Source organism: Pongo pygmaeus, chromosome 14 (assembly GCF_028885625.2).
Source record: "Pongo pygmaeus isolate AG05252 chromosome 14, NHGRI_mPonPyg2-v2.0_pri, whole genome shotgun sequence".
Taxonomy (NCBI): Eukaryota; Metazoa; Chordata; class Mammalia; order Primates; family Hominidae; genus Pongo; species Pongo pygmaeus.
The window spans coordinates 78,999,110-79,026,608 of NC_072387.2; the positions used below are offsets into that span (position 1 = coordinate 78,999,110).

Here is a 27,499-nt window from a genome sequence, read left to right on the forward strand (position 1 = left end):
CTGCACTATTCTTAATAGTCAAGAAGAGGAAACAACTGAAATATCCAACTACACTCAGTAGTTGAGTGTAGGAGAATGAATAAATTAAATTGTAGTATAATAATTGATATAGTTTGGATGTGTGTCTCCACCCAAATCTCATATTGGAATGTACAGCCCAGTGCTGGAGGTGGTGCCTGGTGGGGGTAATTGGGTCATGGGGGTAGATTTCTCATGAATGGTTTAGCACCATCCCTCTTGGTACTGTCCTTACAATAATGAGTGAGTGTTCCTGAGATCTGGTTGTTTAAAAGTGGGTAGCACCTCCCTCCTGGATCTTTTGCTCCTCCTTTCACCATGTGATGTGCCTGCTCCCCCTTGGCCTTCTGCCAGGATTGTAAGTTTCCTGAGGCCTCCCCAGAAGCCGAGCAGATGTCAGCATCATGCTTCCTACGTAGCCTGAAGAAGTGACAGCCAAGTAAAGCTTTTTCTTTATAAATTTCCCAGTCTCAGGTATTTCTTTACAGCAATGTGAGAATGGACTAGCACAGTAATAAAGAAAAATAAACTCCAAGAACAACTATTAATACTATAATTTGTTAAATTCTGAATTTAAAGAAAAGAGTAAGTAGAACTAAGTCAAACAAAAATTATTAAGAAAATAAGAAAGAAAATAAACATAGCCTCTGTGTATGCTTGTTTGACTAAAAATAAAAACAAAACCATATAATGACACTGACAAATGCTATGACAAGATGAAATTAGTGATAATACTAACAGAGAAAAATAACAAATTAGGACAATCACAATATAGAATGAAGATATAGCAATACTAAATAAATGATTTGTGGCAGTGATGAAATTAGAAGTGATATGTGACTGCCATGTGTTAAATTTTAGAATATCAGTAAAATAGAATATTAAAGGTACTATATATAATAGTATACATAAAGCTTCTACTGTCATTTCTTTCTCATGCTCAAGAAAATACACTTCTCATGATTAAAGTCAATTATAGCAGATAAATTGTAGAAAGCTTCTTCATGCCATGATGTTATGCTAAAATAAGATTTATATCATAACGAAAAATGTTGTGAAATCATTTATAAGCAACTTTGATGCAAAATCATAGCTAGAATATGGAATGCAAAAATTAAAGAATTAATGCAATATGAGCAAGTAGGATTTACTTAGATGTGTAATATGATTTATAGTTAGAGTATTTATGCAAATTACCACATAAACAGATCAAATAAGAAAACAATCATCATCTTGACAAATTCATAAAATGTATGCTAATTTTAGAAAATAAAATTTCCACTATGGAAACTACAGACAATAAAATACTGCCTTTAACCTTAATCAATATATGTATCTCAAATAACAACTGATATCAGAGACTATAAAGCCCTATAAAGGTTTTCCAATTAAAATAGATAGATAAGGACGCCTGATATCACTACTATTTAGTTAATCATTCTAAAAATATAAACAACACAATAAAAAGGAAATAAATGTATATTAAGAAAACAGAGAAAAAGTTTTCTTACTAGTTTATTAAATGTTTATCTTTCTAGAAAATCTATTATTATAAATTGAATAGTAAATATAACAAACATATGCATTTAGTTAAATGGTTATATATAAATTATCTTTTACAATTTAATTATGCAATTATTAATGTATAAATAGATATAAATAAACACATATATAAAATATTAAAAAATATAAATAAACATGAATAACCTCAGAAAGAAAGAATAACCATGCCAAATTTAAACAGCACTAAAATACAAGGAGAGTAATTTTAAAAGATAAAAGTACAACTGTCTTCTCAGAAGAAAATATTAATATTTCAAATTTAGAGATCCCACATCTTTCAAATTAATTGGTAAATATTTATTTACAGAGAAAATTCTAAAGGGATGTTTAAGAGTGACTTTTTAAACTCTGAGAAATGTATACCAAAGTTTAAATAAAATAATTTAGAGGATAACTAACCAAAAGAAATTTTGAAAAACAATTATTATAAGGAATATGCCTTACCTTTGCATTAAACAAAATATATAATGTGAATATGTATTCATTGTATATGTGTATCTGTGTGTATACACATATACAGTGTTAAGTCACCTTTTATAAGCAAATTTGACAAAAACAAAGATAAATAAATGGGACTTAATTAAACTAAAAAAGTTTTGCACAGCAAAAGATACAGTCAGCAGAATAAACAGACAACCCACAGAGTGGAAGAAAATATTCCCAATCTATACCTGCAACAAATGACTAATATCCATAATCTACAAGGAACTCAAACAAATAAGCAAGAAAAAAACAAACAATCCAATTAAAAAGGCAGCTAAGGACATGAATAGACAGTTCTCAAAAGAACATATACAAATGAGCAACAAACATATGAAAACATTCTCAACATCACTAACGATCAAGGAAATACAAATCAAAACCACAATGGATTTAACCACCTTTCTCTTGTAAGAATGGTCATAATCCAAAAATTAAAAAGAAATAGATTTTGGCATGGATGTGGTGAAAAGGGAACACCTTTACACTGCTGGTGGGAATGTAAACTAGTACAACTTCTGTGGAAAACAGTGTGGAGATTCCTTAACTAACAGTAGGATTACCATTTGATCCAGCAATCCCACTGCTGGGCCTCTACCGGGAGGAAAGAAGTCATTATATGAAAAAGATACTTGCATATGCATGTTTACAGCAGCACAATTTGCAATTGCAAAATATGGAACCAGCCTGAATGCCTATCAATTAGTGATTGGATAAAGAGATTGTGAGAGATATGTATATATATATATCTATCTCACTATATATATATATACCTCACTATATATATATATATATATATATACCTCACTATATATATATATATATACACCATGTATATATACACCTATATGTATACACCATGTACATATACACCTATATATATACACCATGTACATATACACCTATATATATACACCATGTACATATACACCTATATATATACACCATGTACATATACACCTATATGTATATACACCATGTACATATACACCTATATGTATATACACCATGTACATATACACCTATATGTATATACACCATGTACATATACACCTATATGTATATACACCATGTACATATACACCTATATGTATATACACCATGTACATATACACCTATATGTATATACACCATGTACATATACACCTATATGTATATACACCATGTACATATACACCTATATGTATATACACCATGTACATATACACCTATATGTATATACACCATGTACATATACACCTATATGTATATACACCATGTACATATACACCTATATGTATATACACCATGTATATATACACCTATATGTATATACACCATGTATATATACACCTATATGTATATACACCATGTATATATACACCTATATGTATATACACCATGTATATATACACCTATATGTATATACACCATGTATATATACACCTATATGTATATACACCATGTATATATACACCTATATGTATATACACCGTGTACATATATACACCTATATATATCATGTATATATACACCTATATACACCATGTATATATATATACACCGTGTATATATATATATACACGGTGTATATATATATATACACCATGTATATGTGTGTATATATATATATATATATATATATACACACACACACACACATACCATGGAATACTACTCAGCCATAAAAAGAAATGAAATAATGGCATTTGCAGCAACCTGGTTGGAACTGGTGATCATTATTCTAAGAGAATTAACTCAGGAATGGAAAACCAAACGTAGTATATTCTCTCGTAAGTGGGAGCTAAGCTGTGAGGATGCAAAGGCATAAGAATGATACAATAGGAGGGAGTAGCCAATATGGCCAAATAGAAACAGCTCTGCTCTGGGCTCCCAGTGAGAAGGAAAAAATGGCAAGTGAATTCTGCATCTTCAATTGAGGTACCAATTTTCTCTTATTAGGACTGACTAGGTGGTTGGTGCAACCCACGGAAAGTGAGGAAAAGCAGGGTGGAGCGAAGGTCCACCAGGAGATGTACAGGGCACTGGGAGCTTCCTTTCCTAGCCAAAGAAGGCAGTGAGGGATTGTGCTACCCCTCCTTGAAAACCATGCTTTTCCCATGGATCCTTGCAATCCACAGATCAGGAGGTCCCCTCATGAGCCCATACCACCAGGGCCTTCAGTCACAAGCACAAAGCCGTGCAGACTCATGGTGGCTGCTCGGGTGGGCAGCTGCTGGAGCAGGCACTGGACACAGGAGTATTTGCATACTCATGCTCTGGAAAGTCCCATGAGGCAGGAGATCCATCCACTCCCGTGGGAAGGAGGCTGATGCCAGGGAGCCAAGTGGCCTCGCTCCCACGGAACCCCACAAGCTAAAAAGTACTGGCTTGGAATCTCTGGCAGCCAGCACAGCAGGCTAGAGACTGCCTAAGAAGATGGGTTCCCAGAGAGGGAAGGGCTGCTGCCATCACTGTGGCTCCAGTCAGCTGTTTCCCTCTGCTGCTGGTGTCAGCAAGACTGGGCGATCTGGACTGGGAGCAATTTCTCACAGGGGAACGCAGTGACTGGGTCAGTTCGTGGCCAGACTGCTTCTTTAAGCAGGACCCTGATCCACTCCTGCTCACTAAAGGGGGCCTCCCTATGGGAATTTCAGCATCCCCAGCCAGGGATTTATGAAGAGAACTCTGATATCCCTGGGAGGAACCTGTAGGAGGAGGGGCAGCTGCAGTATCATGCATCAGTGGTCTTAGTCTTTTCTGGCTGCTGGCTCTGGAGAGTAAGGGCAGCCCAGACGAGGGAGATTTTCCCCAGCACAGCACACCTGTCCCACCAAGCTGCAGTCAGACTGCTTATTTAAGTGGGTCCTTGATCCTGCTCTTCCTAACTGGGTGAGACCTCCAAACAGAAGTCTCCAGACACTTCATACAGGAGTGTTCAGGCTGGCATCAGGTTGTTGCCCTTCTGGGACAGAGCTCCATGAAGAAGGAGCAAGCTGCCATCTTTGCTAGTCTGCTGCCTCCAATGATGGTATCTCCAGGGGTGGGAGGGACCCAGGCAAATAGTGTCTTTAGTGGACTCCCACCAAACCGCAGCATTCCTATGGAAAAGGGGCCTGACTGCTAAAAGAAAAACAAACAGAAAGCAACAACGACAACATCAATGAAAAAGACCCCATAAAAACCCCATCCAATGGTCAGCAGCTTCAAGAATCAAAGGTAGATAAACCCATGAAGATGAGAAAGAATCTACACACAAAAATGCTGAAAACTCAAAAAGCCAGAGTGCTGCTGCTTCTCCAAATGATAGCAAAATGTCTCCAGCAAGTGCACAGAACTGGGCTGAGGCTGAAATGGATGAATTGACAGAAGCAGGCTTCAGAAGATGGGTAACAACAAACTTCACTGAGCTAAAGGGTTATGTCCTAACTCATTGCAAAGAAACTAAGAACCATAATAAAACACTACAGGAGCTGTTAACCAGAATAACCAATTTAGAGAGGAACATAAATTACCTGATAGAGCTGAAAGTCACAACAGAACTTTACAATGCAAACACAAGTATCAGTAGCTGGATAAGCCAAGCAGAAGAAAGAATATCGTAACTTGAAGACTATCTTGTTGAAATAAGGCAGGCAGATAAGATTAGAGAAAAAATAATAGGAATCAACAAAACCTCTGAGAACTATGAGACCGTGCTTAAAGACCAAACCTACATCTGATAGGGGTACCTGAAAGAGATGGGGAGAACAGAACCAAGTTGGAAAACGCACTTCAGGATACCATCCAGGAGAACTTTTCCAACTTACCAAGACAGGCCAAAATCCAAATTCAGGAAATCCAGAGAACCCCAGTAAGATATTCCACAAGAAGACCAACCCCTAGACACATAATCATCAGATTCGCCAAGGTCGAAATGAAGAAAACAATGCAAAGGGCAGCCAGAGAGAAAGGCCAGGTCACCTATAAAGGGAAGCACATCAGACTAATAGCAGACCTCTCAGCAGAAACCCTATAAACCAGAAGAGACTGGGGGCCAGTATTCAACAGTCTTAAAGACAATAATTTCCAACCTAGAATTTCATAGCTGGCCTAACTAAGCTTCATAAGTGAAGGAGAAATAAAATATTTTTCAGACAAGCAAATGCTGAGGGAATTTGTCACCACCAAGCCTGCTTTGCAAGAGCTCCTGAAGGAAGCACTAAATATGAAAAGGACGAACTGTTACCAGCCACTGTGAAAACACACTTAACTATACAGACCAGTGACACTATGAAGCTACTACATAGACAAGTCTGCAAAATAACCAGATAGCATTATGATGTCAGGATCAAATTCACACATAACAATATTAACCTTGAATGTAAATGGGCTAAATGCCCCAATTAAAAGACACAGAATGGCAAGCAGGATAAAGAGTCAAGATTCATTGGTGTGCTGTATTCAACAGACCTATCTCACATGCAAAGACATACACAGACACAAAATAAAAGGATGGAGGAAAATTTATTGAGCAAATGGAAAACAGAAAAAAGCAGGGGTTGCAATCCTAGTTTCTGACAAAATAGACTTTAAATCAACAAAGATGATAAAAGACAAGTCCTTGAAGAGGATTGACATATTGTTTGTATTTGTAAAAGGATTTCTCTGGAAGCCTTCATAAATAAGACTGAAGAGAAAATAATTAAAAAGATCAGACTAGAAGCTGTTGCAGTTTTCTAGGCAAGAGGTGATACTAGCTTTGTTTAGATCTGTGGTTCTCATGGGGAAGACAGGGGCTGTATTTTGCCACTTCCCAGGGGATAGTAGACAATGTCTGGAGATATTTTTGCATGTCACAATGAGGTGGTGGGTGAGGGGCATCTAATGGGTAGAAACCCAGGACACTTCTAAACACTCTGAAATGCACAGGACAGAAGACTTCTTTCAACAAAGACTCATCTGGCCTCAAATATCAATAGTGTTGAGGTTGAGAATTCTTGATTTAGAGGGATAGGAATGAAGATGCTTGGAAAGTAAACTAGTGTAATTATGTAAAGAAAAATATATTGAACGCCAAACTTTTAGTAGTTTTTTGAAGGCTACTCAACTATTTATTCAAAAATGATATAAATATTCCCATGAAATATATTTGATACTTCTTTAATCATCAATTAATGTGAAGAGATTTTGGGATCCGTTGTCTATAGAGAGAGCACCAGTCTTTATTTGTCAATTTAAAAATATCAACAGCTTAAAATGTTTTAAAACAATTTTTACCAGCTTATTAAAATTTATTTTTCAAATAATATTTACTCAATAACTTTTTTTCTAAGATTAAAAAAAAATGAGAAAAAAATTTACTTACTTGCCATTCAATGCTGCTACACCAACTGTGCTCCGAGCAATTGACATACTGGCTACAAATGTCCATTGTTGACTCTGTGGATCCCACCTTTCCACTGTATTCAGATAGCTCCAGCCATCATGGCCTCCCACAGCATAAATAGGGCCTTCAAGTACTGTTACACCTAAAATATTATATAAATGAATGTTGTGCCTATAGTTAATATCATATTGTACATTTAAAAATCTGTTAAGTGGGTAGATCTCATGTTAAGCGTCCCTAACACAATAAAATGAAAAAACTTAAAAAATTGAATAGATTTATTTCACAGTGAGATTTTAAAAATCAAAGCAACAGTACAAAACTATGAATTCATTCAGCATAGACTTCAGTTGTTAAGAAACTATTACAATCTCGTAGAAACTACCTACCATTAATTGAATCATTCCATTAAAGTGAAAACAAAATTGGGAGCCAAAAATAGTATTATGACCTAGATGCTTTATAAAATAATACTAATTCCCATATTTATGACTATATTAAGAAACAGATTACTAAAAATCAAAGGTAAGATGTCTTGGGCCTCTACTTTTAAAGAGCATTTCTACACTGCTATTTAAAATACTTTGTTACTTACAACAATGTTACCTTAAAGCAATGTAATATTACCAATTTGAATTTCAGAATAGTATTCTCTGTGCTTTGGCTTCCCAAAAAGCTTAAAATAAAATTATGTAAAGCTTAGAAAATATGACATCTTTCATATCATTAGCTAAAATTACTAAACACAAGCAATTAAATACAATTAATAGAGAGCCATCCATGGGAAGATATATGTAACTAGTACTCATTGCTTTTCTAGTAAACTCACATATTCATAAATAAATTTTCTTAAATGCTCAACAGTTGCTAAATATTTAAATATAATGTAAATATTGATTGATGTGCTCTTTAGCTGTACAGAAATTCTGATGAATATTTCCTAAAAGGGTACAATTTGAAGCCTGATTATAAAGAAGTCTGAAGCATCTGTGAGTTTTACCCTATTACCAAGCTGACAAATTAGACTGCCACAAATTTATGCATATTGATTAAGACATGACTCCTAGATCAAAGAAGAAATACAGTTTATTACTCATAGCAACAGCAATAGTCAGAGTATCAACAATTTTTGTTTCTGTTGCTGGTTCCCCACACCCCAATTCCCATAGGGTGATCCAAAGAAGATAATCAACGTGACCTTAATGTTTCCCTTCTCTTGATCAAACTTTAGACAGTCTCGTCCTGTGTCTAGAGCCCTGACTTCATTTTCCTTAGAGCATTTACTTTAGAAAACTTATAACTGTAAATTATTTCTGTGCTTCTTTGAGATGTAAATCTTTGATAAAACCTCTTGCCAGTTTCACAACCCAGGTCTGTCTTTCTCAAGGACTTGGGAGCTGCAGTTCCTTTGAAATTTAGTCATTAAGGTATTCTATCTCCCAGACTCCTGAAAGTATAGGAGCCTAATTTCAGTTGGTACCTTGCCGCAAGCTATAAAACTACTTTTTGAAATAAAGATAGACGAAAGTTAACCATTCTTTTGAGTAAGGCCAATTAGCAAACACAGATTGCCTATGATCCACCTATCCAATCTAGTTCCCAAAAACTCTACCACCTTTGTTTTAGAAGAGTTGAGTTCAGTCACAGTTTTATCTTCTCTTCCTTATTGCAAGCTTTCAATAAAGTATTTCTTGCCTGTTTACAATTGCCTCATACAATTTTTGCTTTGAGAAGGGTTAATTGAAACCTGTACATGCAATCGATTGTATTATAGAAAAGAACTATAATTTATAATGGACAATAAACATGCATACCCATTGCTGAGGAAGGAGATATTATCTTTATGCTTTTAAGCATGACTGCATTTTATTTTGGAGAAAAGAACTATCTCTCTGTTTTTAGTCTTTCTGTTAAAATAACCTCCTTTTAAATATATTCCAGAACAAAGGACACTCAGTAACTTGACTTTAAAGATGTGCAGAAATATGAGAGACCCATGAAGAATTGTCTCCCAAAACTGATGTGAAAATAAAATGACAACTCATTTATTCATTCATTCATTTAACTATTATTCATTGAATGACCTTTATGTGTCAGGAATTATTATTGGCACCGAGGACACAGTGATGAATTAGGCAAAGTCTCTGCCCACAGTGAGCTCCTATATCAGTCAATGAATCAACTAAAATAGAATAAGTGCATTGTTCCCAGTAAGTAAGCATGCTTCACACATATTACACAATTATACAATTATAATTTAATAAAAAATAAATGTAGCCAAATAGCATTAAAAATGTTCTACAACACACATTCAACTTAGGGATGTTATTTTACACAACTCTATTCATATAGAGGGATCGTGTTTTGAGTGCAGGCATAGTTAAAAAGCATAAACTTCAAATCTTGTTCTTTCATTAGGTAGCTTGACGTAGGAAATGGGTATTAGAAAGGATGAGTAAATGTGACGGTTGAGGTTATTTCAAAAGGATATGATATATCTCATAGGCTTTTTAGAGAAGTATAGGTAGATATTCACATGTATCAACAATAATTAACTACATGGAGATTAAAGTGAAAACATCAGTGAAGTTTTCAAAGAGATCCTGAAATCAACTTTTTACTGAGCACCTATTAGATACAGAGTAGACTTTAGAATACGTTGTGTGCCTTGGGTTGGGTAGAAAATATTTTGATTGATTTATGCTCTTCTGGAGAATATATCTATCTGAAAAGACCAGATCACTAGGATAATTTAATAACTTAATAAATTTGAAGTTTGTTATAACAGCAATGGAAAATCACTGAGATATTTCATAATAGGGATGTGATTGCTATGACAAATTAATTCTGGAGGTTTTGTAGCAAATTGATTGGAATCAGGTTAGGTGGCAGTAGGGAGATGATTAGAAGAAAATTTCAGAAATTCAAAAACTACAAGGTAGTAGATTGAATTAACAGGTTTCAGTTCAAGCAGATAAAAGTGAAAATATTTGAAATATACTCGCATATATTCTGTGAGTCCTGCTGTTGTAATTTACTAACAGAATGTATAGGGGTATATGAATAGAAAGAACAAATCAGGGCTGGATGTGGTGGCTCACACCAGTAATCCTGACAGTTTGAGAGGCTGAGGTGGGCAAATCACTTGAGGCCAGGAGTTCGAGACCAGCCTGGCCAACAAGGCGAAATCTCGTCTCTACTAAAAATACAAAAATTAGCTGGGCATGGTGATGCGTGCCTGTAATCCCATCTACTCAGGAGGCTGAGGCAGGAGAATCACTTGAACCTGGGAGGCAGAGGTTGCAGTGGGCCAAGATTGTGCCACTACACTCCAGCCTGGGCAACAGAGTGAGACTTTGTCTCAAAAGAAACCAAAAAACCAAACCAAACCAAAACAAAACAAAACAGAAAAACAAAAACAAAAACAAAAAAAACAGAAGAAAGAATAAATTAGGGATAAATAAATTGGTTAAATAATTGGGTAAATTTTAAGGGTAGAAAAGTTTGCAAATTATTTTTGGGGAAAGCTTGAGAACTCTATTTTGGATATATCATGTTTAAAGGGACTATTACACATTTAAGTGGGGCAAATAAATAGGCAGTTAAATATACATGCCTACAGTTCAAGACAATGTTAGAGTTATATGTAAAATTGTTGGAGTTATCAGCAATTATATGGCTTTTAAAGTCATAGTCCTAGATATAATCAGTTAAGCGGATACTATGAAGAGAGAATGTAACAGAGACCATAATCTAGCTTTAAGTAGCTCTAGTATTGGTTACATGAAGAGGAAACAAAGAAAATAGAGAAGAAATAGCCAGATAGGTGAGAGGACAACCAGAAGCTTTTGGTATTTGTAAAGTAAGAGTGGAGAAAGTTTCTAGGAGGATGGGGTGATCATTGGCTTTCATATTTCTGACCAAGTGCATATTTCTGTAGGATTTGAAAGTAGGTTCTGCACATGGTTTAATCCATTCTGGTTACTACTTAGTGATATATCCTGTAAACATCATACATATATGCCTTGTTTTTCTTAATTGCTGAGAGGTTACATGACTTTATAAAAATGTTTCACTCAAAGTATAATATATAAATAACATATTACATTAATATACAATATATAAATATATATTAAATTACATTGTATATGTAATGTACAACATGTACGTGTTCAGTTTGATGGTATTTTATCACAAGAATATCCCTGTATACCTACTATCACTTCCACTCCAAAACCTCTCATGCAACTTCCCAGTCAATACACCCCCAAAAGGTAACAATGTTTTTTTCAGTTAATTCCTCAAATAATAAGTTTTTCCTGATTTGAACTTACAAATTAAGTAATATAATTTAAAAAATTATTTAAAGTTGTTATCTGTGACATTTTTAGTCAGAAATTAGGTGAGATAGTAACATTTTTAAATTACAAATATTATTACAGTGTATGATTATGCCACTTTTATAGCTCCATTCTATTGTTGATGAAAATTTGCATGGTTTCCAGTTCCAATATTTTAAAAATAAAGCTGAAATGTACACTTTCTTGATGTACATATGAATTCATTTTACCCAGATGTAAAATTTCTGGGTCATAGAATATACTTACATTGAAATTGAGTAAATGCATCAAAAAAGTTTTCCAGGTTTTTTTTTTTAACCAATTTTTATTTTCCCCAGTAAAGGAGAGGAACCCTGTCCTCTGATAATCTCTCCACAACTTGTCACTGTGAAACATTTTAATTTTAGTCATTCTGATGAGTGAGTAATGGTATCTCATCATTCTGTTAGTTTTCAAGTTGATGACTGGTCAAACTAAGCATTTTTTCATGTGTTTTTTGGCCACTTGAATTTCCCTTTTTGTGAAGGCCTGTTAAAAACCTCTTCATTTTTAATTGGATGTCTCTTATTAATTATATCATTTTATCAATTTGTAGTAGTTCTTGTAATCAATTTTAAATATTATGGATGTAAATTGTTAATTTTAAAAATTATACTTATTAATTCTTTGTTAATATTTGCATTACAGATCTTTTTCCACTGTGAGGCTTGCATTTTCACTTTCTTAAACTTGTCTTTTGATGAAAAGGAGTTAAGTTTACTTGATTTAGGAAAAAGATGTTACTTCAGTAGCAGGAAAAAATTTTTTTTAAAGAAATAATGTTGGTGGAATTGATATTCACAAATATAAAAATGGACCATGACCAACACACAAAAGTCAATCTAGATGGATCATAGGATTAAATATAAAAATTAAAATAAACTTTTCAGAATATAATGGACAAGCATAACTAAAATAGATAAGCATAACAATGACTATTGAGGAAGGCAAATATTTCTCGAACAGAACATGAAAAATACTTGTTCTAAATTTTAAAAAATTGTAAACATAAAAATTAATATCCTTTTGGTATTTCATATGAATTTTTAATTTTTTTGCAATTTTCTGAATTTTCCCCCAATATCCTAATGAAATATTGATTGAGATGGTATTGAATACACAAAATTTTTTAGATAATTAATATCTTTACAACATTATCTCTTCTAATCCAGAACACGGTATATAGCTTCATTTTATTAAGATTTTAACTTCCAGAGTAATGTTTGTTTGAAATTTTTATTAGAACTTTTTTATATCTATTACTGAAATGATCACTTCGCATTTGATTTCCCTATGCTATTGCAATTGGCATTTTTAAATTTTCTATTTGTTTCATCAATAAAAAGAAAATAGTTCTTATGTATTGACTATATCCAGTAGCCTTGTGAAATATTTATAAATAATTGTCATAATAATCCACATTTTTTTGTATTTTCTATGTATACAATTATGTCAGCCCAAAATAATACCAGTTGTATTTCTTTCAATATAATTACTATAAAGTTTAGTTCTCTATTTTGGCTTACTTCAATGACATTATATGGATACATATTTGGCATTTAAAATTCTTCTTGCTGAATTGATTGTTAAATATTTCCTTTTATTCAGTAATGCTTATTGCTCTGAAGTCTAATTAATCTAATTAGCTACACTAAGAATTGTATGAACTCCAATTTATCTAATTAATCAGATACACTAAGGTTCTTTCTGTTCCAATGTGCTAATCTTTGACTTTGGTTATTTAATCTATTTATACTCAATGTAATAACTGATTTTATTTGATACAATTTTAATATTTTACTTGTTTCATCCACTTTTTTTCTCATTTTCTTTCTCCAATATTTTTGTTGTTGTTATTGTTCTATGGGTAAAATATTTCATTTTTTTTCCTTTTCCCCATGTGTCACCTTATTGTTGAGAGAATGCAAATGATTGAGTTTGTCAAACAGGTAGTAAGATTATCACATAAGGCTCACACAAATGAGAGACCACAGTCATAATCAAGATTTACTAATAATATCAAGGAAAAAAGGTATTCTGAAGCATATGAAACACTGATAGACATCTAGAACTTTTCTGTCTAGGGAATTCCTTCCTTTCTTTCCAGGGTCTTGATGGATTTGTGTGAGCCTCCATAAAAAGGTTGAACTCTAATTACTGCCTCTGTCATTCAGAGACTGTAGCCAGCCCTAGCTGCCAGATTTCACTTTGATTTTTTGACTGAAGAGAGAAGAAATAAATAAATTTCTCCAGAAATGCATGGAGAAAGTCAAAACAAATGTTGAGTTAATCTTTGTATTCTTCCCATCTCTTTCACATCTTGTTCTCAAGTCCAGGCTTCCTTAGTTTCTCTCTGATGACTTTAAGAATTTGATTTGTTTTATTTAGCTTTTACAGTTATACACATTAGGAAGCTTACTCAGATAGCAGATACTCCATCAGGGCCAGAAGTTAAATTTGTGAGTTAGCTTTTAACTTTATTTTTAATGTAAACATTAGATAATGTAATATAATCAACTGTATTGATTGTCATTAATGTTTTGGTTTTTGTTTATACGTCAGTAAGAGTTTCCTCCAGTCCTACCATTTATATAGGCAAGTTTCTATTTCTCTCTATATTGCAATTTATTTACTTTAAACTGGGGACAACTAGAATAATTATCTCATGGTGTTATGATGAAGATGATAAGAATTAATATGTAAAACACTTAGAACAGAATCGGATTCATTGCAGTCACTCAGTTTTTGCAAACCATTGTAATTGATATTGTTGTCTTCATACTCAAGCCTCAGGGACAATATAAAGAGGAAATTCATGAAAGAGAATATATATAAAGGTCCTATAAGCATATAAAAATGTTCAATAGAATTAGTAAGTAGAACAACCAGGATATTAAAATAAAACATCTTTAGGAGAAAGTTTTAGCCATCAAAAAACTTTAAAGCATGACAATATCAAATGTTGCTAAGAACATTAGGAATTGAGAAGTCTTATATATTGCTGATGAATTGAAACTTAGGAACACAATTATGAAGATAAATTTAACTATTCTTAGTGAAAATATTGTAATCTAGCTTTCATAGAAATATGAAATATTTTATAATTAAAAATATATTACTATACACAGCAAAATATACTAATTAAATACATGGACTAGCAAATATTTAATATAATAAGCCAAGGAACATTTACATTATCCATTGATCTTTCAACACAGTTATCTATCCTTTGCTCTAAATACTAGAAAGTCTACCATCTCTCTACTGGAGATACAATAGAGCCTATATTCTAGAGGAGAATACAGACAATAAACATACAAATATTGAAGGATTTATATATTACTATCTTTTAATTAACCAAGGTATTGCCAATAAGACTATCAGAGGTGGCGACAGAGCAAAATGCAAATGAGTTCTGGTTTAGGAGTCTCCTTGGGCCCAAATCCCAATCCACTGTTAACGCTTGTATTAGTCCGTTTTCACGCTGCTGATAAAGACATACCTGAGACTGGGAAGGAAAAGAGGTTTAATTTGACTTACAGTTGCACATGGCTGAGGAGGCCTCAGAGTCATGGCGGGAGGTGAAAGGCACTTCTTACATGGTGGCAGCAAGAGAAAATTAGGAAAATGCAAAAGCGGAAACCCCTGATAAAACCATCAGATGTCGTGAGACTTATTCACTACCATGAGAACAACATGGGGGAAACCGCCCCCATGATTCAAATTATCTCCTCCTGGGTCCCTCCCACAACATGTGAGAATTATGGGAGTACAATTCAAGATGAGATTTGGGTGGGGACACAGAGCCGAACCATATCACCACCAGTATGACATCAGAGAACGATATTTAAATGTTTTGTGTCCTAGTATCCTCATCCTTAAAGAGTATATAACTCATAGCATTTGTGTGAAGATTGAATAGAAAATGCATATAACAGTGCTTGGCAAATGATAAACTTTTAATAAATTTTAGTTGTTACATAAATCAAATGGTCAGGATGGTCTGTCTTGGGGTGGTCACTAAATCTAAGAAATTAAGAATTGCAAGTAGAATGATAGAGCAAGTATAAAATATGTTGTTACTCTCAAAACTTAAATTCCTCTCAAACATCCCTAACTATAATTAAATTAAATTGTTTAGCAAGTAACATGTTCCCAGGATTGTTGTTTATTTTAAATGTCTATGTTTGGAAAGTATCAATGTTTTCCTGGAAAATATTCATACTTTATGCTTCCACATTATAAAGGAATATATTTTTGTAGATTGCCACAATATTTTCAAACTCTAGCTGCCTTATTATGTGATTCTCATATTTCTTGCAGCTGTGATGATTTCCTTGCAGAATGGGCTCATTAAGTAGGGTGAATAATTGGACTAGAATAATTTCAAAATCAAAATGATACATTCAACTACTTCCTAATGGTTACTAAAAATATCTTTATAGATGCAGCAAGGTTATGAGTTTAAAAATATTTTTCTGTGTTATGTTCAGTATCAATATTAAAACTGCATTCTAAAAATAATTATAGAAGAGAAACATCTAAAGTCATTTTTCATACAACTCAAGCTTAATAATTACATGATGACTTCTGATAATTTTTAAAATGTCTTTTAGATGTTTTATGTTGCCAAAATGTACTTTTTCCAGTACATATAATTATTTATAATTTTTGGACTGTAGCTTTTTGCATATATTCCCCTTGAGAATTCTGCAGCAAAATATTTACCAGAATTTTTCTATATAAGTTTTTAAGATAGTTTATTGAAAGAAACAAACTATCGTTAATTTTCATGTAACATGGCACACGTTAAAATCAAACACTTCCCATATAGGTTATAGAACACATAACTACATCCAATGAAGATGTTGGCCTTTGAATATGGAGAAGGAATTGAGGAAGATAATCTGTCTATACAGATCATTCCCCATAATGCTGTCATTTTAGGAAAAGGTAGAGCCTCCATAATTTCTCTGAAACTAATTGTTATTTCTGTATCAATGCAACCAAATTAATTTGTTCTGAAAAAGAAATTATTATTTTTCTTTACACTTGTTAATATTATCCATTCAGAATATTGCTAAACATATTCTAAGCTCTAAACTGTTTCAATAAAAAGGGTTTTAATTATGCAAAATAATAACAATGAAAAGCTAATTTTTAGTATTGCTTTACTGTTTGCCTGTTAGCCATTAATTGCATCTTAATTTGAAAAGCATTAGCCTGTAAACTGTATTTCCTTTTGTCTAGGTAGAATATATTAATTTTAAATTAATAATAATGTATTTAAATTTATTTTGATTTAATAATTGTGTTAAATTACTAAATTATTATTCATCATATTAGTCACAAAATATATCTAAGTCACCAGTGGCTTCATAATATATGTATGACCTTCCAGATATAACTTATTTAAAATCTTCTTTTCAAAATTATTTGTAAAAATCCTCATCATGTATAAAGTATCACCCAGTAAATATGTATAATCAGTGATTAGGGTGACTGAATTCCAATGCTCTCAAATAGTTTTACTTCAGAAACAAGAAATAATTAAGTAATAGTTCATAGAATTGAACACTTCAGTGTTTTTCTGTGCAATGAATTAAACAAAATAACTTGCATATTAAGGAAAGAAGAAATGGATAAGTAAAATTATACACATTTTATATAAATTACTCTATACAATTTTTCCAGTGAGATATTAAATATACATGTATGTGTGTATATATATGCATGTGTGTATATATATGCATAGTTTTCACAAAAATTACCTCCAAAATATATAAGCATATAATATACAATATATACAAGTACTCTATATAAATTTCTATATCTGTGTAAGTACTATGGAAATATTAACAGATTGACTCATATACTATTTTAAAATGCTGATCATGGGCCTAACACAATGTAGTGTTTTGTATAGACAGTTTTCACATAATTCTACTAAATTATGTAGCATTAAGATTTTTTTGCTTGAGCCATAGAAAAAACTATAATTTATAGCATTTATATATAATTTATTTCATTCTTTCTTTGGCTGACAATAGTGACTATCCATCGTGGTTGCACATTGAAATCACCTGGGAACCTTTGAAAAAATACATCTGGAATATGGTGATTCTAATTTAATTGAACTGGGATGAGGTCCAGACACAGAGATGTTTAAAAGTTCCCTGAGATGATTTTTATGTACATTCACAATTGACAATAACTACCACAGTGAAACATGATGATAGTACTAGTATCATTGCAGAATGTCCCCAACCAATAACGTGCCTACTCTACAAGCCTCTAATATCTTTCATTCATGTCGTGTGTGTGTGTGTGTATGTGTGTATCTGTGTCGGGAGCATGTGGGCATGTGTTATGTGTAGGTGTATGAAATCAAGGCTGTCAGGTAAGTTTAGCAGTTTGCTAACTTTCATTTTTATTGTTATGCAACTTGCATTTCATGGATTCATTCTTCATCAATCCATATTTCCAATACTTATGATATACCTTCTATAAGTTCATACCCTCACAGAATGTACAGGTGGATATGAAGGGGAAAGACAGGACCTGCTGAAGGACACAAGTAGTGCTACCTTACTACCTGTCCATGTGATAAAAGGAATGGTTCTTGTCCAAGGTGAAAAGTGATGACTGAGCTAATATCTGAGGGAAGATTAAGATTTGTGTGGGGATGAGGAATTCTTGGCAGAAGAAACACTCGTGTTGTGATAAGAAGAATTAGAGTATTTCTGAGGAACTGAAAGAGGCCAATGTGGCAAGAAAACTGGAGAGTCCAGGAACAGGCAGAATGATGTACAATAAGGCTAAATGGTTAAAAGATCATACAGTGTGGGGCCTTGTATGCCAATATGATTAATTTTTTATTCTAAGAGTAATGTGAAATTACTAATATGTTTTAAACAGAGACATGATGTATCTGCCTGTATTTTTCAAAAAATGTCACACTGGCTATGGTGTGGAAAAATAAGAGTAGATGTGGCCATGCCAAATAACGTATGTGAGAGGTGACAGTGTCTTGCTTGTCCTGATGTGATGCAAGTTGATATAAGGAAAAATGAAGGACTCAGGAAATATTTGCAAATTAAGAGGATGTATTTATGAATTTCTTTGCTTACACTCCTCCTTCATCTATCCATCAACACAGCCTGTTATTCAAAATTACAAACTGGCAATGTGACCTTGGAATCATTATTTAGTTTCTTGTGCCTCGGTTTCTTATCTGCACAATGGAGTAGTTATGGTATCTAACCCATAGGGTTGTTACAAGGATTTAATGAAGCGATATATACAAAGCACTTAGAAAAGTGCTTGGCACATCTTTAACATTATATCAGTAATCAATGTGTTGAAGATTATCATAGCAATGTATCAAGAACCTACATCTTCTAATCAAACTTCAGTCTATAGTATCACTGTAGAGATATGAGAAGAGACTACTGAAGGAATCAGTTAAAGATTTAACTATTGCTAATGCACCACATTGCCTCTATTTCTGAGGACTCGACTCTATCTATATTTGATTTATCTAAGCAATTAAAAATATTGTACCAGAATCTTCCACAAATATTGTCCTGTCAAAAATATTTTAAAAAGTGAATTAGCAAAATATATTTTGTTAATTATATTAATATGTATCATGAAAATCTCAAGGATGATTTCATGTGGTACATAGACATTGTTTTAAAGTGGAATGTTATAACATGAAAATAAAACAAATAAGAGTTGTTTGCAACCTTGGGATTCTAGCTCTAAATGTCAGCTTTCCATGTAGCTAAGTGTTGTTTTCTTTTAAAACAAAAATCACAGTTGAGGTGACACTAGTAAGTGCTGTAGGGCTTACAAGCTCCAATGGGAGATATCTCAGAAGATGAGGTCACTGGCCTGGGGGTTTAAAGTTTGGGGAGAATTTTGACAACCATAGATGCAAGCCATTTTAAGTAAGTGAAAGGAATCACTTGAGCGGAACATAGAAAAAACTCAGGCTATATATGGCCATAAGCGAATAGGTACTTTATAACTGGCTGTTGTAGCAACCATTTAAATGTGCTCACTCAGAACTGAATACAGCCTCTCCACATCCACTGCTGCCTTTGCACCAAAGCCACATTTCTTACTAACCATTCCTGGAGAGTGACCATGCATGGTGGAATTACTAATGCAGGCCCATTCTTTTAAGACATGGGTCTTCCTGAACTGGAGACTTTGGCTCTAGGATGCCTGGCTGAACTTTTCTTGGAAGTGTGTTGCAGTCTGAGATTCTTCCTGCCCAATCCTCCTTCCTCCCATTTTGACTTCACAGGAGTTAGTTCTAAAGTTTCTCCCCACTTTCTCCTGCTCTCTTCCTTTCTGTCTTTCAGGAATGTTTACTCTAATAAATCTCAGGGACTCTTCTGCTCAGTGAGCCCAAACCTTCATAGCTGTTAAAATAAAAAGGCTGAAAGAAATATGTTTAGTACTAGGACATAGAGGCTTTGATAACCAATTGAAGTAAAGATTTTATGTGAGACTCAGGAATCGAGTCAGGAATTTTCAAAAGAGGATGACATCATTAGAACTGAACTTTCATTCGTTTAACCCGGCTCCAGCCTTTAGGATCATTGTAGGGAATATGTGAGGAGACAAGTGATGATGCTGTTACAAACAAAACAGAACTGTTCTGTTTAAATGAATGAATGAAGATGACAAAGTGTAAATGGAATCACTGCTATAAAATAATACAGATGGGAGTCAAATCATAAAGACAGTATTAGTAGGGCCAGATCTAGATTTTATTTTTCAATATGACAGATAAATCAAATGAGAATATTTGTTAATTTTTTCCACAACAGAAATTGAGTTTAAGTTATTCTATTCAATCATTGGCAAAAACATTAAACATTCAGTAGGTGTAATGTTAATGTCTAGGCAATTGTCCTACTTGAAGATTATTCTCTACTGCATTATAGCAGGGTTCTGTTGACATACACAGGATTCTGTTATACCAATATTAGCATCTTGACATTCCATGTTCATTTTCCATAATGGCATAGAAATAATTGAAAAAAAATTTTTGGGACAAGAGTCTCGCTTTGTCACCCAGGCTGGGGTACAGTGGTGCAATCACAGTTCACTGCATCCTTGACCTCCCAGGCTCAGGTGATCTTCCCACTTCAGCCTCCCAGGTAGCTGTGGCTAATTTTTTTTTTTTTGCTTTTAGTAGAGATGGGGGTGTCCCTGTGTTGCCCAGGATGGTCTCGAACTCCTGGGCTCAAGCAGTCCACCTGCTTCAGCCTCCCAAAATGCTAGGATTACAGGTGTGAGTCATTGCACCAAGCCAAAAATTAATATTCTGAATGTTCTTCAGTAGGAGTTACCCTTTAAGAAATGCTAGGATTATTAATAAAATTAATGAGACTCAATATAATTTTCAGGACAACCAACTCTCTGAGAGCTGTAGTAATTATTCTCAAAAATATATTATCACATATTGATGTTATTCAGGGATGTTAAAAATGTAAGGTCCAAAATACATGAAATGCAGCTATACTTCTTTTCTCATTTGCTTACAATTTAATAAGGGAAAAGGACATATCCTTTTTGTATATACAAATATCTGAACTTATCATAACACCTACCAGACATTTGAAGCTCAATAAATTTTGGCAAATAAATGCACAAAGTTTGTGTCATATGAAAATTGTTATTATTATATATCTTCCAAATTTTAATATTTTACTTTCCAACTGGATTGTAAGCTTTTTAAGAACAGGGCCTGTGTTTTACACTGTGCACTCCCCATAGCACCTAACAGACTCTCCTAACTCCAATTCATTCTTCATATTGCCACTAGAAAAAAAAAAATCATCTTAATACAAATGCCATCAGGCACCTTCCTGCTCATACCCATGTTTAACATTCTCTCTGTTGTTGCACAATGGCTTTTTTTTAAAGCTGGCCTTACACCATTGTTTGAGTTTTGTTTTTGTTACATTTCTAAATCCTTTATCATTTGGTGTATTTTGCTATTACCCAAATGTTCCCTGAATTTTAACACTCTGGACCTCAGCTCATCTGATGAAATTCCACTATTCTTTCAGATGTAACTCAAATGGAAAGTTTTCTGTAAGGTTTTCTATTGTTTTAGTAAGATTTTCTTCTTCCTGTATCTATGACCCTGCAATACTTTGCTTACTTGAATCCTTATTATGAGATGTTACAGACTGAAATGATTTGGATATTTGTATCCTCCAAATCTTATGTTGAAATGTGATTCCTATTGTTGGAGGTGGGGCCTGGTGGGAAGCGATTGGGTCATGGGGGTGGATCCCTCATGAGCTTAGTGCCATCATCTTGGTTATGAGTGAGTTCTAGCTCCTTGAGTTCACAAGAGATCTGTTTGTTTAAAATAGCGTGACACCTCCCATTTCTCTCTCTTGATCCCACTCTTGCCACGTGATACACCAGCTTCTGCTTTGGGATGAAGGAAAAGAGGAAGCTGGGGTATCACGTGACAAGAGCTTCCTGAGGCTTCACTAAAAGGTTTGTGGATGCCAGCATCATGCTTCCTGTACAGCCTGCAGAACCATGAGCCAATTAAACATCTTTTCTTTATAGATTACCCAGTCTCTGGTATTTCTTTATAGCAATTCAAAAGTGAAATAACACACAGGAACACTGGACAATTTGTAAACACATGGTATTAAAATATTACTTATGTAGTAACATTATACAGGCTTCTACTTTGTATTTGTTATATATTTCAAATATGATAGACCTGAATTAGTAGAGATATTATTTTAATGTAACTAATACATTCTTATATTTGAATTCATCTCAAAAGTAATTTTTTAAAAAAAGCACTGCAGAAAAAAGTTAATTACATAATTCATTTAACATTAAAAAGTCATTCAACAAGATTATCTTGCCTCAGTCAGATGTACAGCCCATTGCTTACACTTTTATTGTATTTCAATAATTGCTAAATTAAATAAAATTGAGGAAATTACTCTGCATTTATAGTAAATAAAATGAAACATGTGGGTAGTGGAAAAATCATAGGTTTTGAAAGCTGACTGTTTGCATTCAGCCTAATCACTTATTAGCTGTGGGATTTTGTGAAAATTTCTTAATCTCTTTGATTCTCGCTGTGTGAATCTTGTTCTCTGGGAGTATTTTGTCCCGGGGCCACACTGTTTTTCCTTGCCATTGTGCCGTTAGTGGAATTTATTTAGTTTGCCTCAGTGTATTCCCCTTACTTCAGATCTGGATGATTTCCATCCCTTCACTTCAAAAGGAACCTGAGCCACATAAGTAAGTTGACCCCCACCCTTCCCAGGAAGCATCTTTTACCAAATGAGGCAGTTAATAGTCTTTGTCACACCCTTACTCCAAGACCATAATATCTACATATGTTGAGGTTGGATAACTCTGTGGTGCTTATTGATAATTTATGTAGCCATACCTGATACAGAAAGGGATAATACTAGTGCAAAATATTGGGGGATAAAATGGAATGAGTTTGAAGACTTCTAAATATTTTTATATTAGATTTTGTGACTAAAATGAATTTCTGATCAATATTTTATTGATTCTCTCTTTAAATTCTTTATGGTCATCATTAACAAAAAACTTTGCCCTCCAATAGTAGCAATTTGCAGAAACTACTTTTTCGTTATTAACCAGACTCTGACAATTAATTTGTTTAAATTGATCTTTTAAAACTTGCTGTATATATAAACACCAAAGTAATAATCATTAAATTCAGAAAGATTTTAGTAGAAAAGAAATGTGAAAAATTAGAAAAATAGAAAACTGAAGATTCAACATGCTAAATTAACATGGTAAATTAAGTAATAAATTAAGAATCAAACTATCTGGGATGATTCAACAGGAGTGTTAGCCGAGAATTCCATGATGTGGCCTCTGTGGTGTTCTCCAGCAGTTTGTATAAAACCCTATTGACAAAAACAATTGTAACTAAATGTATTAAGAGATAATTATAACTAAATATCAGAGAACCATGAAAATAATTCAAAGATAATCCACATGTGAATAGTTAATAAACCCCCTTTGTCCTGCACTGGCTAGGAATCTTTAGCAAAGATGAGAGTGTCATTAAGGTTATCCTTTGCAAATATCATCAACTTTTTTTGTAATTAAACAGAAACAAAAAAAAACCTCAGTTATTAGGCAAAGTATCCGCAAAGTATTTTCTTGGTATTCAGTTAATTCTTGTCCTGCTTTGGTTAGCATTTTTTATAAATCAGTCAGTCTCTTCATTAGAATTCTGAGAATTTTTACCCAGTCCAAGTGATATGATCCTAAATCTTTTAGAAACCTACATTCAAGAATACTTATCAGAGTCCTTTTTTATCATTTCCATGAACCTCCTTGAAGACACAAAACTTTAGGATTTTACTCACTTGTAAGTAACTTACAAAAAATGCATAAGAATATGAACAAAACCAAATACAGTAATTGTTAAAAATGCAGTTAACAAGACAATTTCATTATTTCTGTGGCCAAAGTAATTTAACATAATAATCAAAATTTTAACTGATAAAATATATCACGACATATTCAAATTTTAGGAATCTTATAAAATTTTGGAACACATATTAATAATATATCCATAAAAATATAACTCAAAGGTTAAGCATCATTTATTATTTGACAATAGTCCCCATATAACTTAATATGTCAAATATGAGTTGTTATTATTTCTATTTTGGATGCTTCAGTGGCCCTCTGGGGCAACCCAAACAAAGTTAGTTTGAAGTCAAGAAGACTTAATTTTAGAATTTGAAATTTGATTTGGGGAAGGCTGTCAAATAGGTTAAAGGTTTAAAGCACTTAATCAAATAAGATCACACGTTGGCCTGGCAGTGCCTTACGCCTGTAATCTCGGCACTTTGGGAGGCCGAGGCCAGAGGATCACCTGAGGTCAGGAGTTTAAGATGAGCCTGGCCAAGCCCCCTGGCGAAACCTCATCTCTACTAAAAATGCAAAAAATTAGCTGGGTGTGGTGGCAGGTGCCTATAATCCCAGCTACGCAGGAGGCTGAGGCAGGAGAATCGCCTGAACTCAGGAGGTGGAGGTTGCAGTGAGCTGAGATTGTGCCACTGCACTGCAGCCTGAGTAACAAAAGTGAAACTCCGTCTCAAAAAAAAAAAAAAAATCACAGGTCATTATAATAATTATCATTCATTTAGCTAAAGTGGTAATAAAAGGGTTTTTTTAAAAGTAAAAACCTTTATTTTTTGATGGAGATAGTTTTTCAAACCATCAAACTATCAAAAGAGCTGAGATAGCATGAAACAATCCATCTCTTCTCTCTCTCCTTTTTTTTGGAGTTTACTCAAAAGGTGAACAAAAATCTTTTACTATCTCTTATTAATGATACATTAAATTCTTGTTCAAAAGATAAACCAATTAGCTTCAATACAGAAGCTAATTTTAATAATCCTATAAACCAATTCATTTAATCCTGGTCAGTTTTTGACCACACAAGATAAGATTTCCATAAACCTTTTTTAAGCTCTTATAATTTTTTTTCTGTTTTCCTCAACTTTTTAGATCCATTTTGTTTTATCTGTACCATTTTTTCCTTCATTTTGAAACAACATTTAAATAATCTCTAAACCAGACAAAAGGACTTTTTCTTACACAAAAATCACATCTTCATGCCTTTTAAAATAAACTTTTTCACTAAAACCACATCTTACTTTCTTTATAAAGTCTGTCTATAGAATTGTCATATCTAGTAATTGTAATTACATATATTAAGTATAATTTTCACTGTTAGTAATCCTAATTTCCAGTGAAAAATTTAGGGAGTAATTTTGAACTGTTTTATAAGAGCATTTATAGAAAAGAACCATCTCGTAATTTTTTTAGAAAGCTATTTCCTCAATTTTTTTGTTTATTGATAGATCTAATTATATTTAGCTTTTCCATACTATATAAAAATAAGATGACTGAGTATATAATAAACCTAAACTATGTTTAATAATTAATGTTTCAGTACTTTTATTTACCTAGAAAATACTCATTTTATGTTTATCTATTAATTAAATATAACATGACTTAAATAATTTAAATTGCTGAAAATAAGTTTGAAACTATGGCACAGGTACCCTCCCTAATGTTTCCCCCAGGTGTTCTGGGTCCCAAGTACCTACGTGGTACCCACGAATGGAAATTAAGGGCAGGACTTGTCTATGTCCAGAATTTACATACCAGGTGTAGAACTCAGGAAAGTGAACACCTCCCAGCAGGGAGGCAAATCTGGGCCGAGGAAGATGGGTCTATATTAAGATTCACTCTGCCTTGTAGCTGTTGACCAAAGCACAGAGTACATGTTCCCAAGCCTCACCATGGCCACCTGTCCAGACCTTAGAATCTAGAGACTCAAAACTAAAGACTTACTAAGCTCACAGTAAGATGTGTGCAAGGCTTTGGGGGTGCCCAGCAGCCATCTTTGACAGCATTGGCACATAAATCAAGCAGGTATCAAAAATACTACAGAACCAATAGTTTTATAGCCTAAGAACATGTAGCAGACACTGTATAAACCTGTCCTACCAGAAGACACAGGCAAAAATGTCTAAATTATATTTAATAATGATAATTTGGAGACATTTCTATTTTATTTTACCAATCTTAGTTAGCTTTATTTACTAAACATTACCTTAGATCACATAGAAATATTACATACACATAACATGAAGACATATAGACAGAGAAAAAGTAGATCTTAGAACTTTCATTAAGATTTTTTATTTGCCAGCTTACAGATAGTCCGAATGTGGAAAAGAAAACTACCCATCTTCTAGTTACCTGCTTCATTGCTCTATTCAATTGTTAGGTAGGCAACCTTAAATTCACATTTCTAAAGGGATGACTTTTAGGTGAAATAAGATAGAAAAATTTATATCTCAAAAACTCAGAGCTGAGACTTCATGCCTAAATATTGTATCGTCATTTGCCCAAACCAAGGAAAAAGACCCTAGGCAAAGGCCCAGTTAAGACAAGATTGCCAGGCAAAGCACCTGAAACAAAGGTAAGACTGGTTAGGCAAACTTAACAAATTGTCATTAATTGTTATTAAACTTAAAACAATAGTAAGAGTTTCTAGTGACTCAAACCCTCCTCTCTTCCAGTGTACATAGGCAAAAAGACACCCTTACGAATGGAGGTTTTCTTTAAACCTCTTCTTTTACAAAAGGTTTCTAAATAGTCGGTAAATGTCAAAAACGTAAATTTTGAATACTAATTTATTTCAGTAATCAGACTTTTTAACTTAGTTTCTGATCCTTAGCTAAAACTACTACATTCAGTGCTAAGCCTGTTAAGGGGTGAGACAAAGAAAGCATACTCTCTGCCTAGACTCAGTATGGATAACTGAAAAAGAAACCAGGGATTGAGAGCCTCAGCTGAGGATCTACCTTTTGTAAACACCTTATCCAGAATTATTTTCATCTTTGGGGCAGGATAGCAACTAAACCAAAAGGTTAGGATATTTTTTTATTATTATTATTATTTTGAGACGGAATTTCACTCGTTTTGCCCAGGCTGGAGTGCAAGGGCACAATCTCGTCTCACTGCAACCTCGGCCTCCCAGGTTCAAGTGATTCTCCTGCCTCAGCCTCCTGAGTGGCTGGGATCACAGGCATGTACCACCACACCGGGCTAATTTTTTATTTTTAGTAGAGACAGG

At 33.6% G+C, this 27,499-nt stretch overlaps 1 protein-coding gene across 2 annotated transcripts in view; it reads right to left on the minus strand.

The window, feature by feature from the left end:
• Positions 1–27,499, minus strand: part of KLHL1 (kelch like family member 1) — a 416,652-nt gene that overhangs the window by 36,736 nt on the left and 352,417 nt on the right. For both annotated transcript variants that reach the window (XM_054446371.2, XM_054446370.2), the window contains one exon: positions 7,388–7,550. In XM_054446371.2, the coding sequence (XP_054302346.2) occupies positions 7,388–7,550 (163 nt within the window). The remainder of the gene's footprint in view (positions 1–7,387; positions 7,551–27,499) is intronic.